This window comes from Thamnophis elegans, chromosome 5, assembly GCF_009769535.1.
Source record: "Thamnophis elegans isolate rThaEle1 chromosome 5, rThaEle1.pri, whole genome shotgun sequence".
Lineage (NCBI taxonomy): Eukaryota > Metazoa > Chordata > Lepidosauria > Squamata > Colubridae > Thamnophis > Thamnophis elegans.
The window spans coordinates 23,649,137-23,666,490 of NC_045545.1; the positions used below are offsets into that span (position 1 = coordinate 23,649,137).

General features: G+C 36.7%; 1 protein-coding gene across 2 annotated transcripts in view; it reads left to right on the plus strand.

Moving 5' to 3' along the window:
* Positions 1–17,354, plus strand: part of NEGR1 (neuronal growth regulator 1) — a 547,611-nt gene that overhangs the window by 261,230 nt on the left and 269,027 nt on the right. For both annotated transcript variants that reach the window (XM_032218388.1, XM_032218389.1), the window contains exon 2: positions 10,744–10,976. In XM_032218388.1, the coding sequence (XP_032074279.1) occupies positions 10,744–10,976 (233 nt within the window). The remainder of the gene's footprint in view (positions 1–10,743; positions 10,977–17,354) is intronic.

Below are 17,354 nucleotides of genomic sequence, written 5' to 3' on the forward strand. Positions count from 1 at the left end.
TGAGGTAAATTGACCGCTACAACACATTATTTCAATTTGGGCTAAAGTAAAGTGCACATGTATCAATCCTGAACTGTATTATGGGTAGGAGGATAGGATGGGTAGGAGGCAGGGGTGGCATGCCGGTTCGCATGTAGAGAACATTAAAAAAGGAGTAAAAAACATGCCGGCAATGGCATGGGAAACTGGTAGCAACCCACCTCTGGTAGGAGGTAAGATAGGCGATCCAGCATCTCAGTTTTCTCTTGGATGGCTCATGAAGAATGATGCTTAGCCTTCCTATGTTTTAAAATATCCTTCTTGCCTTATGAACTCTTCTCATTTATTGTTTCAAAGTTTGTAGTGTTGTAGTGTAGCTGCAACACTACAAACTTTCATATTTATGCCAAGTTCAAAGAAATCATGTGAATAACTTCATCTATACTGTAAAAACCTATATCCCTGAGTTTTTGTGCCAAAGGCTGTGGTGATTTCTTTCCACAGATCAAACTTTGTAATGATGTCCCATGGAATGATACTACATTTCTAGACCATGATATTTAATCAGCTATCACATGTATCACATGTTGAAGAAATTACTCCCCTTCATTTATGTGGTGTGATAACAATTCCTGCAAATTGAGGCTTTCATCTCTGCAATCAGTGTGTTAGTAACCCATCTTGCACAAAACTTCATGTACTGAAGAACATCAATTATGTGTTCCATACATTATTGTAAAATGCCAAGCTTGACAGTAATTTCCTTCCGAGTGATTCACCAATTGTCATTAATAATTTCATCAACCTTTCTTGTGTGAAGTGTGTTGGTTGCTGTCAATCTTCATATATGTTTGATTGGAAGTTGCCCAAAGTTTGATATAAGATGGGAGGCGATATAAATGTTTTTTTTAAATAAATAACATCCACTAGCAGTTTGAATTTTGGGCCCCATAAACAATGTTCCCTCTATTTTTTTTTCAGTGTGTGCGGAAAAGTATAGTATTTGAGCAGCACATTTTCATGCCTGAGCACCTGAATTTTTTTCACAGATGTTTCACAGAGCAATTGATTTATAGGATCCAAATTGGAATGGAGAAAAATGGTTTTGTGCATGAGTGTGTGTGTGTGTGTGTGTGTGTGTGTGTGTGTGTGTATGAGTGAGCGAGGGATCCCATAAAGGAACTGCGCCTATTTAGGAAAAAAGGTAAATTATTGCAAACATGATCAATCGAAGATAAGTATGGGGACAGGTTGGGCGGTGGAGAGAAAGTGATAAAAGAGTGGGAGAGAGGAAGAAAAAAAGAGGGAAGAGAGACAGAAAGAGACAGAGAAGGACAGAGAAAGTGACAGAAGAGTGGGAAAGAAGGACAGAGAAAGAGAGACAAAGAGAAAGAGGGTGAGAGAGACAGAAAGAGACAAAGAGAAGAGAGAAGGGAGAAGGAGAGAGAAAGTGAAGGAAGAATAGAAAAGAAGGAGAGAGAAAGAGAAGAGAGACAAAGAGAAAGTGGGTGAGAGAGACAGAAAGAGACAAAGAGGAGAGAGAAGGGAGAAGGAGAGAGAAAGTGAAGGAAGAATAGAAAAGAAGGAGAGAGAAAGAGAAGAGAGACAAAGAGAAAGAGGATGAGAGAGACAGAAAGAGACAAAGAGGAGAGAGAAGGGAGAAGGAGAGAGAAAGTGACAGAAGAATGGAAAAGGAGAAAAAGAAGAAAAACAACGAGAAAGAGGGTGAGAGAAACAGAAAGAGACAAAGAGGAGAGAGAAGGGAGAAGGAGAGAGAAAATGACAGAAGAATGGAAAAGAGGGCGAGAGAAAGAGAAGAGAGACAAAGAGAAAGAGGATGAGAGAGACAGAGAGAGAAGAGAGGAAGAGGAAAGAGTCCGTTTACTATCCAATACTCTCATTTCTCCTAAAGTTCATCAAGAATTCCCTTCTTTTTATTGAATTTATCACAATACCGTGAGAACAACTTTTTCAGCATAGCTTTACAGCTATTTAAAATATATAGTAATTTAGGTCAGGTTTTCAGAACATTAGTCTATTTATAAGTCACTAAGTGCAAAGAAACAGATTCAGAAAGTTGGCTTCCTTTTTTGTAATTGCCTATTGCCTGCTTAATTTTCTACCTACATTTTTGATAACTGATATTCACATTGACCCAAGAAGCCATCGTAGAAAGAAACCCTCCCTATGAACTTTGTTGGGTTTCCATGGAATGAAGTTTGATCTTTTTCTCAACCATACAGTAGCATATTCTAAGGAGGATATAATCAAGATAGTCCATAATTGCCTATCAATCTAACAGTATGGCAATTGACAATCTCTTTATATTTCAAATCTAACTCTTTCAGTCTTAAAGGTTTGGTGAAGAGAAATCCAAAAATTCTTTTAAAGAGGAAAAAAATGCTTGCACATTTGCACCCATTGAGACATGTATATATACACAACACACAGAGAAACAAACTTAACAAAGTGCTAAGTCTGCCCACTAACTAATTAACTAACTCTCTCTCTCTCTCTCTCTCTTAATGAGAGAGAGAGAGAGAGGGAGGGAGAGAGGGAGGGAGGGAGGGAGGGAGGGAGGGAGAGAGAGAGAGAGAGAGAGAGAGAGAGAGAGAGAGAGAGAGAGAGTCCCTCCTTCCTTCAGCCCAACACTCTCACTGGCATCCCGGACGGATGAGAGGGACTGCAGAGGGTCTAGGGCAGCGAGCCATTCGGTGGGAAAGTTGCCTCTTGGAAGGAATGACCCGGCTTGGCTCCCACTTTCAATCTGCCACCCAACGACCGAATGGAGAAGCAAAGAGACAGGAGAGATGAAGCGGGAGCCAATCCAGGTCATTCCTTCCAAGGGGCACATTTCCCATCGAATGACTCGCTGCCCTAGACTCAAGGAGACCCTCTGCAGTCCTTCCCATCTGGCCGGGATGCCAGCGAGAGTGTTGGGCTGAAGGAAGGAGGGATACACACGCTCACGCTCTACCTCTCCTTCACTCCCTCACTCCCCTCCTCCTACTTCTCCCTCCCTCCCTCTCTCTCTCTCTCAAATGGCAAATCCGAGCAGCCGCTGCTGGGAGCCCGTCCCATGCCTTCTCCCAACCCCCCACCCCTTCTCTCAGCTACTTTCTGCCTTGTGATTGCTGTCACTGGGCTGGCTCTCCTCTCCTATTATCGTGGAAGGTGTCTCACAAAAACCACTGGGCGGCAGTTGGAAACTGCTGCATGGTGTTTTGTTGCCATGTGCGCGGCCGCGCACCCGCACAGCTTAGTGGGAACATTGCCCATAAATACACAGTATTCATGTCATCACAGTCATCATCATGTTAAATTTCAATTTGTAGAGATTCCTTCAGCAGTGTAACATTCAAACTTGTCACAGTACTTAGAGTTCACTGATGAGAAGATTCTGCAGGCATTCATTATGCACAAACACACACACACACACACCAATAGAAACCTTTTCTCACAGCAACTTTCTACCAACTGAAGCAAATGGTGATGAACACTTTAGAGTTAGGGTACATCAATACTGCCATTTGGGTGCATTACTTTTCATTCAAATCTCATACATTTCAAAATAAGGTAAAAGGTAAAGGTACCCCTTGCACATATGTGCTAGTCTTTACTGACTCTAGGGGATGATGCTCATCTCCATTTCAAAGCCGAAGAGCCAGCACTGTCCGAAGACATCTCCATGATCATGTGACTAAATGCTGAAGGCACACGGAATGCTGTTATTTTCCCACCAAAGGTGGTTCCTATTTTTCTGCTTGCACTTTTACATGCTTTCAAACTGCTAGGTTGGCAGAAGCTGGGACAAGTAACAGGAGCTCACTCTGTTACACAGCACTAGGGATTCAAACCACCAAATTCAAAATATTATATTCAAAATACTATAATTTAAATAATAATGAAAACAAATACTAGTCCTTTCCATTGCTTTGATATAGTAGTCTTTTCCTAAGCAGAAAATCAGCTCTAACTGAAGTTTTTCAAGAGTCATGAAGAATCAGCATTAATGTTGTTTCTGTCTAATGAGTGTGGCACTAAGTTTAATTAATTTTTCTGTACAATCATTCTTTATTCATAAGGAATAATTGGTATTTCATAGAGATTTTTATTAATAAATTGCATTAAGTATAATCTTATGATGACCAGCAAGTAGCTGAATAGTAGAAATAACTGAAGGGGAAAAAGATGAAGTCCCTAATAAATTCTCAGCATTAATGAATGTATCATATAATTTTTACTTAAATTTAATAAAATAATTGTATAAGTAGAGATCTTTCTCCTTTTTTAATTAATTGTAACTAATATTAAAATGCAGAAATGATTCATTTCTGAGATGAAGATAAACTACATTTCAGTGAACAATAATGTTCTTTCTACATATATCCATATGCATATAGATTCCTATGAAAAGACAAAAAGATCATACTTTGAAATTGCCTTGTTAGCAGACCAGGGAGCTGAAGATAATGATCTAAGATTGTTCTCCATAATTATATCTTTCATTGTGATCAAATATGTTGATGTTAACAGAATTACGTTAATTCCTTCAAACTGGGCACCAGTATACATGTTGCATTTGTCCCTTGTATAAGTCTGAGTACCTTTTGGAATATTTTGTAAAACATCATGTAATAATGATAGCGCAAAAATAACTTTAAGATCAAATACAGGGATATTATTGCTAATGTAAAGAACAGTGGGGTCTTTGGTGCTTTGTTGTTTTCTTGAAGACATTTTATTAGCCAATTAGGTAACATTATCAGTGCTGAGGATGTTACCCACTTGGGTAATAAAAGCATGAGAATATTCAGAACTTTCCTTCATCCATGATAATGTTTTCCTTATTGAAATGGGATATGGATGAAAGAGCCATCTTAAATATTCTTCATGAATATGGCTTGACGCTGCTTATGAACTTTCTCAAAGTTTTGAGATACTGCAAAATCGGGAAATGCATTTATATAAAAAGTGTTTTGCCACATGCAAACTAGATGAGGTATGCTTAATGTAGAATACAGAGATGGCCTTGAAGAAGGCATTCAGTAGATAAATACCAGCTTAGCCCTGGAAGGAAGGCAGGAGGGAAAGAAACTAAAGATTGCCCTGCTTTTATTTTCTTTTGTATAAGGAGGGGAGAGATCTGTGTAAAGTTTTCAATATTGTGTTACTATATACATTTTAATATAAAGTAGAATTCAGTAGTTCTTATGCTACCTGACTTCCCTAGGAAGTCTGATTCTTAAAATCTCATATGGACCAGGGGTGATATATGCTTACCTTCCCTACTGGTTTGCAAATGTGAGCGCGTGCACACGTTTGGTCCGTTTGCAAGTGCCACTTCCATGCATGCGCTTTTGGCAAAAAAAAAAAAAAAAAACCCGACCTAAATGGGATGCTATAGAGCCTTGGGGGGTAGAAGAGATCACCTGCGATTTCCGCTACCAGTTCAGGTGAACCAGTCCAAACCGGTAGAATACTACCTCGATGTGGGCCCAATTTTGATATGAAATAAAGATTGGTATTCAATTTCCTACATCAGTGTAAAAAATGAACTTTTCTTCTGGATAGCACATCTCTTTGAAAGATGGCTAGATTACAACCTTCGTGATGGTCTCGCAGTCATATTGTAAAACAACTTTGCCTTGTTGCTTTAAGCAGCTAGAAACCCTTCTGTTGTTGTGAGTAGTACCTCACAGGAATTCAGAATATGATGGAAAATATCATAAGAATATGATAGAAAAGATTCAGAAAAGAGGACGTGTTTTCCTTTCTGGCATATTGTACTCATATCAATGCAGCCACATGACTCCTTCATGCATAACTTATGAATACATGCAAAGTCACACAAACTGGCTTTTGACTGTTCTGTCCAACTCCCAATTCACTATACAAATTAGGCTAAACCTTCAAGTTTCAAATCCTAACATTAGGGTAATATGCTATATAAAAATGTTAACCACTACATTTATCATAACATTAGCTTTAATTCACTTTACTAGCTCACTATGTTTATTTATTAATACATGACTTTATCTTGACAAGGATCCTCCTCTACTGAGAAGTTGTTCATCTCATAGATGTGCAGAGTCTGCAAAATAACCAGCAATATTTGCATATTTGCCAGTTATTGTAAAGGTCTTATGGGGCAGACATTGCAACAAATAAAATGGCTTGCTATAACACCAATGCATCTCTTTTACAACTGTATTACATCTCAGACATTTCAGCATTAAGCCTTTGATGTCCAAAGAGTTGAGTTTTTATATGAGGAGGAGCAGATAGAAAACTCTGTAACTTTGAAAATGGCATGTGATTATTTTATAGTCTTTAAAAGGCTATGAACAAAAAGCTTTTAGAACTGTCCGTTACACTGTAGAGACAGCTGTAAAAATACATGGCTAACTCAGTTTGAATGTAGTTTTCATAAGAAAAAGAGCTTTTGTTTGTATGGGTTATTTTATTGATATTTACCATATTAAACATTTCAATTGATTTATTCATAGGGTATTTATTTGTTGAATCTCATAAAAATAACATTATCAACATAAATAAAAAATTATAAAAATATTATCATAAAATATTTTTAATAAAACTTTATAGGTTTATAAAAGTAAAGAATAATAATCAGAGGAATGACATTGTTTTAAATGTTTGCAAATATTTGCAACATCTGGCAAATCATTGTCAGGGTTTGGGGAGAACACCCCCCCCCCCCATATGCTTAGACTTTAAGAAAAAATGCTCCAACCTAAAAATTACTTACCCCTTTCCTTTGATGTCTCCTCACAGTTTACTTAACATTTCTTCATCACTCATCAGTATTGGTGTATTTGTGTGTGCTGTGCACATATGATTGTTGGAGCAACCATGGAGTAATCATAAGCATATAGAGTGTTTGTCTATATGATTCTTTTGCTATATACTCCTTTTACATTATTTTGTTACCATGTGAAATAAAAACTATTATGTACTCTGCTAAATCTCATTTTTTTTATATGTAACAAACTCTTCAAGTCTCTTAGATACTACTTTTCCCAGTTTTGCTGGCATAATTTCTCAGTTTTGCTGGGAAAGGTAACAGATTCTCCCTACATGGCTAGCAATATTACTGTATATAGATACTTTATCAATTCCTATAAACATCTGGCTTAGTTACGACTAAGGTGGTTATCTTGCTTCCCCTTTGGATGCTTTAAGGAGGGAATACATTCTAAGGTATCTTGGGTGTTCACGTATTTACTGTGTAGAATTTCAGTGTTCTCTTTCCATTTTTGTTCCACCTTTGTCTGATCTTTGAACCAGTTACTCTCTATTCATTGTGTCCTTTGGCACACTAATTCAAAGTTAGGACCTCTTTCTGGGTTCAGAGAGATTTTGGAATATTTTCCTTGTTTTTCTATGTCTCTTTCCATGTTTGATGTTTTACACATATCATTGTAATGATACTCCTTGTCTCTGCCAACTGTTCCTTGAAAATCTTTATTAAGTTCCTTTATGATATTTTTTTCCTTTCTTGCCTGTAGCTGTTGTTCTTGTCTTCAGATTTGTATTATGTTTTTGCTATACATTGGCTTTCTTCTTTTTACTGGTGTTTGGCAGTCTCTTTTCACACTTTCTTTGATTTCATGCTAGAACGTCTCTGGCTTCCCAGCACTTAAGTTCAAGAGTTCAAAATCATTTCTTGTGTTCCTCTTGAAAATGGTGGGAATGTGGTCAAAACCGTATTGTGGAGACAACTACATTTTCCTCTTAATGTTTCAAACTTTGACGTTCTTGTCTCTAATCACCAACAACACATCTTGTGTTCATGTTCTGTTGATTTTAGATTGAATTTGATTATTTATTTGTCAAACTCCTCTTTTTCTGCATCAATGGTTGGAGCATGATCTTGACTAATATAATAATAATTAGGGTAGTCTGTGAAATCTAATGGATATTATTTGGTCATTAACTGCACTATATCTAAATAATGTCTTAGTTATATCCTTTCAATTTGAAAGCAGTGCTATTCTTTCATGTTCTTAATAGTAAACCGCATGATTTTCTGTCTATGCTAACATTTTTCCATACTAATGCTCCCTACTTCCCATGTTCCCAGTGTAGTTCTTTCTCTACAGCTTTGAATTTCCTTTTCCTGCATGGCAACATTGGGAATTAGACATCCCAAAGGGTTTTAATCTAGTCACATCATATACACCAGGGTTGTCAAACTTGCGGACCGCAAGTCAGATGCGTCACACGCTGACCATGCCCACCCCTAGTTTAGCAAAGGGTGGGAGTTGTGATACGTCACAGGATGACAATGTGACGCCATGAGTTTGATACCCCTGATATACACCGTTAATACTCTGAAAGATTGTCAGCTATTCCTCAGATGCATGTTGTGGACTTTTTAGCCTGCAGATTCTATCGCTCAGTGCTATCATTTTATCTTGTCTGCTCATATAATTAATACAGTATATAGCCACTGCTGGACTGTTTCATGTCCTGCAAGGAATATATCCAGTGGTGGAATTCAGCCAGTTCACACCACTTCGGAAGAACAGGTTGTTAACTTTATGAGCAGTTTGGTAAACTGATTGTTTGAAAAATCATTAGGGCAGAGAACTGGTAAATTATTGTTAAATTATTTGAATCCTACCACTGAATATATCCTCTTCACAAAGAATCTCAGGGTACTTTACCTGTCTCTCCCAGGAACACCTTTTCATGAACCACCACAGCAGGACTTGAACAGGGACACTAATGATACACTCCTTTGTAATATTTGGTGAAGCCAGAATGGCTGGTACTAGAGGGTGTCTTTCAAAATAGAAGCACTTAATTCAATTTATTGGGATTAAATATAAGATGTATAAGGGTCTTCCTTCTGAGTAAATCCAGAATAGGTATTTTACATTAAGCCATTTTGTATATTTTTACAACATGCTAGAAATTCAGGTGCAAACAACCAGATCCATGCACGTAGGGTCCAAGCTAACTGTTTATTGTATTCTGCCAGTAATACAGGAATATCCCCAGACTGCTTGCTTTTTCTTGGGGAAAGATAGATAAGGTTCTGTGGAGCTTAGGGAGGGTTAGTCCAAAATATCCTGTGGCTGCATAGGCTGCATTCCAGGCTAATCCTTTGCTTGAGTTCTCTTTTCTGCTTGGCTGGGTGTTTCCCAATGAGAAATTCATTTTAATTTGATGTGAGAAACCTCCTTATTTTTAAATATATGAATAGGTTTCTTAAAAGAGAATGAAGTGCCTCATAACTTCTGAATCACAGTCATGCTTTAATCATACGTGCATCATATTATGCAGTTACTTTAAAATTTTAGAAATCTGGCTGCATATCTTTAAATAAATATGAAGATCTGGTCATTCTTAATACAAATCTATGAACACCCTTTGTGCTTTTGTTTCAGCATGAGAATGAAAGTGGCTGTAAATTAGATTCTGTGAGATATCTTGTTCCTTATTTTTTTGAACTGATTAGTTTCGTACTGTTGGCAGTGACTCGCCCGGCTGAAATCAGCTTGGGACTTTGTAGCAATTTTCAGCATGGTGTTCCAACCCCTGAGGGACTGTGTAGATATTCTGTCAAACCTTTTCCAATGGATGTGTATTTCATTTGTGAGATGTACTGTGCTCATTTAAAAGAAACACTCTTCAATCTGTGATGGAACATTTTCAAAAGCTTAGAGAGACAGAAGTCTGACACACTGATTTAAGTATTGTTCCTTCCTATGATATATTGGCTCCATGAATGCGAATAGAATTTCTGTATTGTGTTGAATTTTGTATTGCAGTATTCTAATTATTCAAATGGTATTTTAGATGAAATAAGTAATATAGAAAAATGTCATCATTTGCTAAAGAAATTACTAAAATCGTTACCATTGAAGTACTGGTAAATCTATATTTGCCAATTTTAAGATTTTTTTAAAAGAATATGCTCTTAGCACATATTAATATAACAAATGTGAGTAATAAGTCATGGATAAAATAAGAAAACTGCTTATTCCAATATTTGGTTCTGAGAATAGGCAAGAAAATATATTTGGAAAATATGACAAGTTCTTTTGAAGTCTTGGTTCATGGCTGTTTAGTTCCTTGTATTTCTTTGGGGTCTTTTTCAGAAGGACAAAATAACAGTCAATATGGATCTTAATATTCATCAAATGACTTGTAGAAGCCTAATAAATAAAAATTACTCTAATCTATGTTCAGAATTCTAAATATCTGTATTCCCCTGTCATTAAGAGCCGAGGTGGCACAGTGGTTAAATGCAGCACTGCAGGCTACTTCAGCTGACTGCAGTTCTGCAGTTCGGCTGTTCAAATCTCACCGGCTCAGGGTTGACTCAGCCTTCCATCCTTCCGAGGTGGGTAAAATGAGGACCCGGATTGTTGTTGGGGGCAATATGCTGACTGTAAACCACTTAGAGTGGGCTGAAAGCCCCATGAAGCGGTATATAAGTCTAACTGCTGTTGCTATTGCTATTAAAAAACAAGGGGGTACTAAGAATTTTGTTGCTAGAGTTTTTTTTTTTAATTTCTTTTGGAGTCCTTGGGATACTTATTTCAAGAAGGAACTCACAAAATTCCCAGAAATATTCATAAATCAGATATTAGTGGCAAATCTTAAAGTATATTAGGATTCTAGAAAAATATAAATTCATAACTATGTAAGTCATGGGTAACATTTTAAAAAAAATCTTTTCTAGGCAACTAAGATCATTCTATTAATTGCATCCTTTTTTTTAATTTATAGATGTTACTTGGAAGATGGAGCTTCAAAAGGTGCCTGGCTGAATCGATCAAGCATTATTTTTGCAGGAGGAGACAAGTGGTCAGTAGATCCTCGAGTTTCAATTGCAACAGCAAATAAAAGGGAATACAGTCTCCAGATACAGAATGTGGATGTATCAGATGATGGTCTATATACTTGTTCAGTGCAGACGCAGCACACGCCCAGAACCATGCAGGTGTACTTAACTGTAAAAGGTATAAGTGATTCTATTTTCTAAATTTTAATTAATTTTTAGAGACAAGAGTAGATTTGGCATCTGATTGTAATAGATAATTAACTCATTTATAGCTTTTTTTTTGATGTCATGAATTTAAAATACAGTTGGCATAATTGTAGTCACTTACAAACACATATCAAAATGTGTGGGAGTATAAATGTTTTGTGAAAAAGAGATGGGAGGACTGATTTTTGTGCTTGCAGAAAGATGTGTGGTATTTGTTAAAATTAAGAGATGTCATGTATTCTAAATTTAAAAGTTGTAATCAGAACTCCCATTAAGAAAAAGATTTTGTTTGTTGTTCCCTGCACGAAATATGCACCAGTTTGTTAAAATGTTTTCTCTTACATAATCCTATTAGTGTGCCACAGCTAGATACCATTCTGAAACAAGCACCAGAAAAGGAATTGAAGATAAATGTCCCCTTCTAGTCTAATACTTTTTTTCAATTGAATTATTTTGAGTCAAGCTTAGTGCAGACCTTATTCAACATTTAGTTACAAATTAAAATAATTTATATCCATAATGATTTCCAAATTATGAACTTGGATTAAATGAGCCCTATTCTTTCTTGCTGTTCAATTCAGCATCCACTCAAAAACAACCCTGATGTTTCTTATTTTTCTTATGCACCTATGCTTGCAGTATTGAGATATCCTCGCTTGTCTACTTTATGAACCTCTTATTTCGTCAAAAGAATGCAAAAGTAGAGTGAATTTCTCAGTTCAGTGTGGCACCTCCATATTTTAGTGGAGGTACAAAGTAAAAATATAAATTATTTTCAGTCTTCAGCCAACATTTCCATCCCATTTTTCTCCATTAGAGATGTATGTAGTAAATTAGATTATTTGCTGAAGTTTTCTATTGACTACTACCATATTTTCTAGTTTCATACAGAAACATTACTTAAGTAAGAAAAGCGTATTTTTTTCACGGTCTACATACATTAGATTTGCCACACCACTTTTTTGATTAACCAATACTTCAAATACCTAATAGATATAATATTTTCCACCATAATTGATATATGACTCTGGCTTCATAGTTAACTGAAGCACAGAATCTTTGTCAGGATGTTTGTAGTAAACATATACATCATATGTCTGAAGATAAAGAAAAAGGATGGCCTATATATTTGGAGGAACTTGTGTATTGGCTATGATTCACTTGTAGCAGTAATATACTTAACATTAACAGTGGATTAAGTATTTATTTATGAACTGCTACACAGACAATCACATAAACCGTTACTCAAGTGGTTTGTTGGCCCCTCTTTTCACCAGCCAGATTCCAGCCATCAATGAATTGGCCAGCAGCTGGCATTGAGGGGTTATTTTTTTAAAAAAAAATAACCCCTCAAAATGAGAGTGATATAGAATAGCTGAAGTGAAAGCCATTCAAAGTTAAGAGAGGAGTTGATATTTTGTTAATGTTTTCTACCTTGGCCAAATTTGGGCAATGTCACTTCATTCAGGCAGCGTATAACCAAATTTAGTCAAATTTACTATATGAACCAGGTCATATTTTCTCTTGATCTATGCTTAGCTTAGTTGCATCCTGTTTTGGGTCTGGTGAAGCTGTTCTTCCAGGCACATTAACTCATATCTGTTTTATAATGTATCTTCACAAATAGTGACAATTAGTAGCCTCACCTCTGTATAAGTCTGCTTTTTCCACTCCCAAAATGAAATTCCCTCAGTGTCTTAATAAACCATTAAAAAGAAATTCATACAGCCCGCACTAAGAATATTTTGGAGGATGGAAACAAAAGTTATTCTGAAATTTATTTTAACTAAGACACACCCTGAATTCAACCACTTTGGTTCGCAGAATTCTTCAGCCTTAATGGGCTTACTGAGAATTCTGGGAAATGACATCCATACGTCTGAAAGGTACAAAATTGGTTGAATGCTGCCCCAAACCCTAAGAAAAAGATGCCTTGGAACGGGCAATGTTCAAAGTATTTAAAATGCCTGGCATGTGATTCCATCAATTGTGAGCCAAAAAGCAAGAATAGTATCTCATGCTTTTACTGATGGCAGTAGACAAAAGAAAATTGTGTCACAATCGTGTACCTTTGTTGGAAAAAAAACATTTTCTGAATTGGATATGGCATTCTGAAAATACTGCAGATAAGATTCAGAGGAAATGAATATGTTTTTCTTTCCGAAACTAGAAAATAACAACAATTACGTCTTCTAGGGAAAATGGCAACTTGATGTAGGCAGCTCAGAAGAGCATTTATTTTGGTTCTTCCTGTATCTTTTTATGGAAACAAATAAGCATTCAACTCATTTCCTGCAAGTATTAATAAAGTTCATGAGGGATAGATATTATTATTGAAACCGGGGTCAAAAGAAAAGAACATAAATGTCACTGAACACAGTGTTTCCTGGAAATTTGTAAAGCAAAAACAGAAACACAAAAGCATGGTGTCAAACACATTGTTTTTCAGAAAACTCTTTTCATCCTTGTCCTGGCAACACAAGTTCGGGTGCACATTTGAACTTGATAATTTGTGCAGTGGGTTTCCAGGTACAATGAAACTGAATAGTTAGAAAGTCCCAAAACATTTATCATACTTATCACCATTGAAGCTGCTATACATTTTACATCACAAAGCACCGTTTTGTGACAATAACCTTCTCAGAGATTAGGCATGCCCTGATTAACTATTCTGAGGGACAGGTGGTTTAGGAATTAGCAATGAGATGAAGGAAGCCTTTGATCTCATGAGTTGCAGTGCCAACCTGGCTTGGCCATCTGATTTCTGCCTATCTTTTTCCTGAATGTCCTTTTATGTTGTCACTTCAAATATCTGCATTTAAGCGCCAATAAAGTAGAAACAAAGAAAATCAGATTAGAAATACCTTGTCTCTCTGTGTGTGTTTTTGCATGAATGAATGAAGAAAGATCACTCTGTTTATTTAGTGGCATTTATCTTGTAATAAAATCTGGGGTTTACAAGGATAACTATCAGTAATACATTTGATGCTGTATCCTAAGTCAGATCATTGGTTCATTTCATCTGATATTGTCCACTTTACTCGCTATGACTTTCCAGATTTTCAACAAAGGCTTTTTATACTAAGATTTTATTTTTGTACTTTAGATAATAGGGCTAATCCTTCTTAGCTTGCTACAGTTGCGTGCACTAGTACTGTATATGGTAGTCATTCAGTTTATCATCACTGAATATACAAGTGTTTATTGGCATGTTTGTTTGATAAATACTGACAAAAAACCTTGGAGCCCTTACTTAAGGTCTGTAGGTTAAGGATGTAGATAGTGACTGAAATCATTGATTTATTAATATTGCTACATGATGGACATATAGAACAAAGAATGAGTCTAACAAATGCCAGGTCTTTTGTTTTAGCAGCAGTGTAGTTATTGTTTGATGGCTATGATATGAACCAAGATTTAAATATAACCAATGAATTTTTTAAAAGTATACTGGAATAATTTATCCTAGTATATAATATAAGCAGTTCTAAAAGCATTTTTCCAGGTGTTCAGTTGTGTTTTTGATACTTTTTTTTGCAATTTACTGTATTTCTGTGAATATTTTCCCATAATATTTTACATATACTTAAGCTTATAACCATCACAGCTTTACAAATTACACAATATGCAAGGACCTTTGAATACTTTTCTCTAAGATTGGTATTTTTCAGGCATGTATTAAATGGTGAATTACATTACATTAGTTCTGTCTCCACGTTCTCTAAAGGTAATTACACTTCTTTCATTTATTGAAATGGCGAATACTCGAGTGATGATGATTTTTCATAAGCAAATATGTAACCAGGCCCTTTCATTCTGTCCTAAAACAATGTATCTTATTCCATGTATTTATATGAATAAAATTTTAATACATGAATTTACAGTTTGTTACCCCAAGACCTCACATAACTCTCAGAATAGGGATGCCTTTGAATAGCCTCTGAAAGCATAAACTACAGTGGCACAAGCAGTTATGGGCACACTCTGTTGTCTTCCAGTATATTTCTGGGCTCATTCTAAAGTGCAGCTAGCGATATCCAAAGCCCTTCAGAGCCTGGGACCAGTTTATAAATGGGGTAGTCTCCCCAAGTGCATCTACCCATGAGATCCAGCAGAAAAGTCATACCCCAAGATCCATCTATTACGGAACAGTCTTTTCTGCTATGGTGCCCATTTTCTAGACCCTCATTCCTTCAGAGCAGTGGTCACCAACTGTTGGCCCATGGACCACTGGTGGTTGGCGAGAAAATTTTGGTGGTCCGCAGAAAAATTATTTGCATTTTTTTACTGCACTCAATCAGGGGTCCTGAAACCACAGCCCCTGGGCCAGATACATGCAATGAACATTTGTGTTGCTGCGGAGAGTGTCCCCCTTGGGAGCTTTTGTGTGTGGGTTGGAGGAGCGAGAAATTTCAACTTGGGGTCTGCTTCAGCCTCCAGGTACAGGGCTTTGGGTAAAGGCTCGAGGGAAGTGCCGCTGGTTGCAAAGAGCTGGAGGGCCTTGTTCCAGTAGGACTCCATCATGGTCTGGAACTGCCATCTCAGCCCGCTGAGCCTCCAGGTGCTGGTACCTAGCCTTGCACTCCCGCATGTCTTTCCTCTGCTTGGAAAACCTTTGCTAATAGTCCTCAATAAGGTGCTTCTGCTAAGCCTACTTCACAGTCAGAGCCAATTTGAATTGAGCCAGCTGTTTTTCCAACTCTTTCTCATAGCAGCTGCTTAGCTCCAACAATGGCTTCCTGTTGGGGCCCTAAGGAGCCCAGGCAGGCAGGTGAGGAATGGCTGTGAGGTAAGGGGTGAGTAGAGGCTGGTGAGGTTCCCCTTGATGTGAGTGACATTGAATTGGCCACGCCCACCCAGTGACATGACCACCTAGCTATGCCCATCCAGCGAGTCATTACGCAGATCATTTTATTGGTCTGCGGGATTTAAAATTATGAATGTAGTGGTCCCTGAGGTCCGAAAGGTTGGTGACCCCTGCTTCAGAGGGTAGACTTGCCCGGACCCTACAGGCAGCAAGACCTTAAAAACCTAGTTTTGTTGTTGAATCTTGGGTCCGAATTATATGCTTGAGCCTGTATCTCAATTATGTTGTTGTATTGGTTGGTTTTATCTTACTTGCCCTATATTTGTTATTTATTGTTTTTTAAATAGTTTTATTGATTGTTTTAATTTTGTTAGCTACCTAGAGTTATATGTTTGATGCTGGTGGCCATATTAATTGAATGAAATAATAAATAGTGGTTGAATTCTAATTTGCAATGTGATAGACAAGGAAAAATATGAAACACGTGGGGAGGAATCATAAAAGTAAGATGGATCTCTGCCATATTAATCTTATTTACATTTAATTTACATTGAAACAAATATAGATTTTGCTTTAGTTTTTATTATGTTGTAGGCTCAAGAGGCAAGAGTCTCTCTCAGAACAAAAAAAGACTGTACATTATTTTTACCGAGTCACATATGTTTCTGGTGAACATACAGTAATTATTTCAATTTTTATATTGGAGATATTAAGGATAAAAAGAAGAACAAGACACTGCAAATGTATGTGTCAAATTAAGACAGTAATATTGTCTGCTCTGGAGAATAAATGATAATATCTCTCATTCAACCTGGGAATGAATTTCTTTATTTTGCATAGAGATACAAAAGTAGCCTGCATCAATAACAGAGCTTAATCCACACATTCTTCACAAAATAGTAATGAATCTATTTTCAAATATATATCTTTGCCTTAAGGATTTTATCTAAACCAGGCCAAATCTATTATCTGTTAAAGAGGGGGTTTCAAATTTTCAGACCTTCTCTCCCTCCTTCCTTCTCTCCCTCCCTCCTTCCATCCATATCCATCCATTCATAAATGACAAAGATAAACTGATGCTAACTTTGTGTTTTGGATGTATATTATGGTATATTACAGAATGTGACTTACTTTGGAAACATTATTCTGATGCCTGCTATTGCTAGCTAATCTGTGGCCCAATATTATAGATATGAATGTTAATCAAAAGAAGTGCTTAGCTTATGTTAATAAAACCTAAATGGAATAATTCTTTGACTTCCCAACAAAACCTGAGCGTCAGATTAGGCTTTTGCTCATATTATAATGTCTTAAACTGAATCATGTTTACTTTAAAACTACTCGAGTATAGGCCGACCCGAATATAAGCCGAGGCACCTAATTTTACCACAAAAAACTGGAAAAGTTATTGACTCGAGTATAAGCCTAGGGTGGGAAATGCAGCAGCTACCGGTAAATTTCAAAAATAAAAATAGATACCAATAATGTTTTTGAATATTTATTTCAAAGAAAAACAGTAAACTAGCGGTGTAAGACAGTACA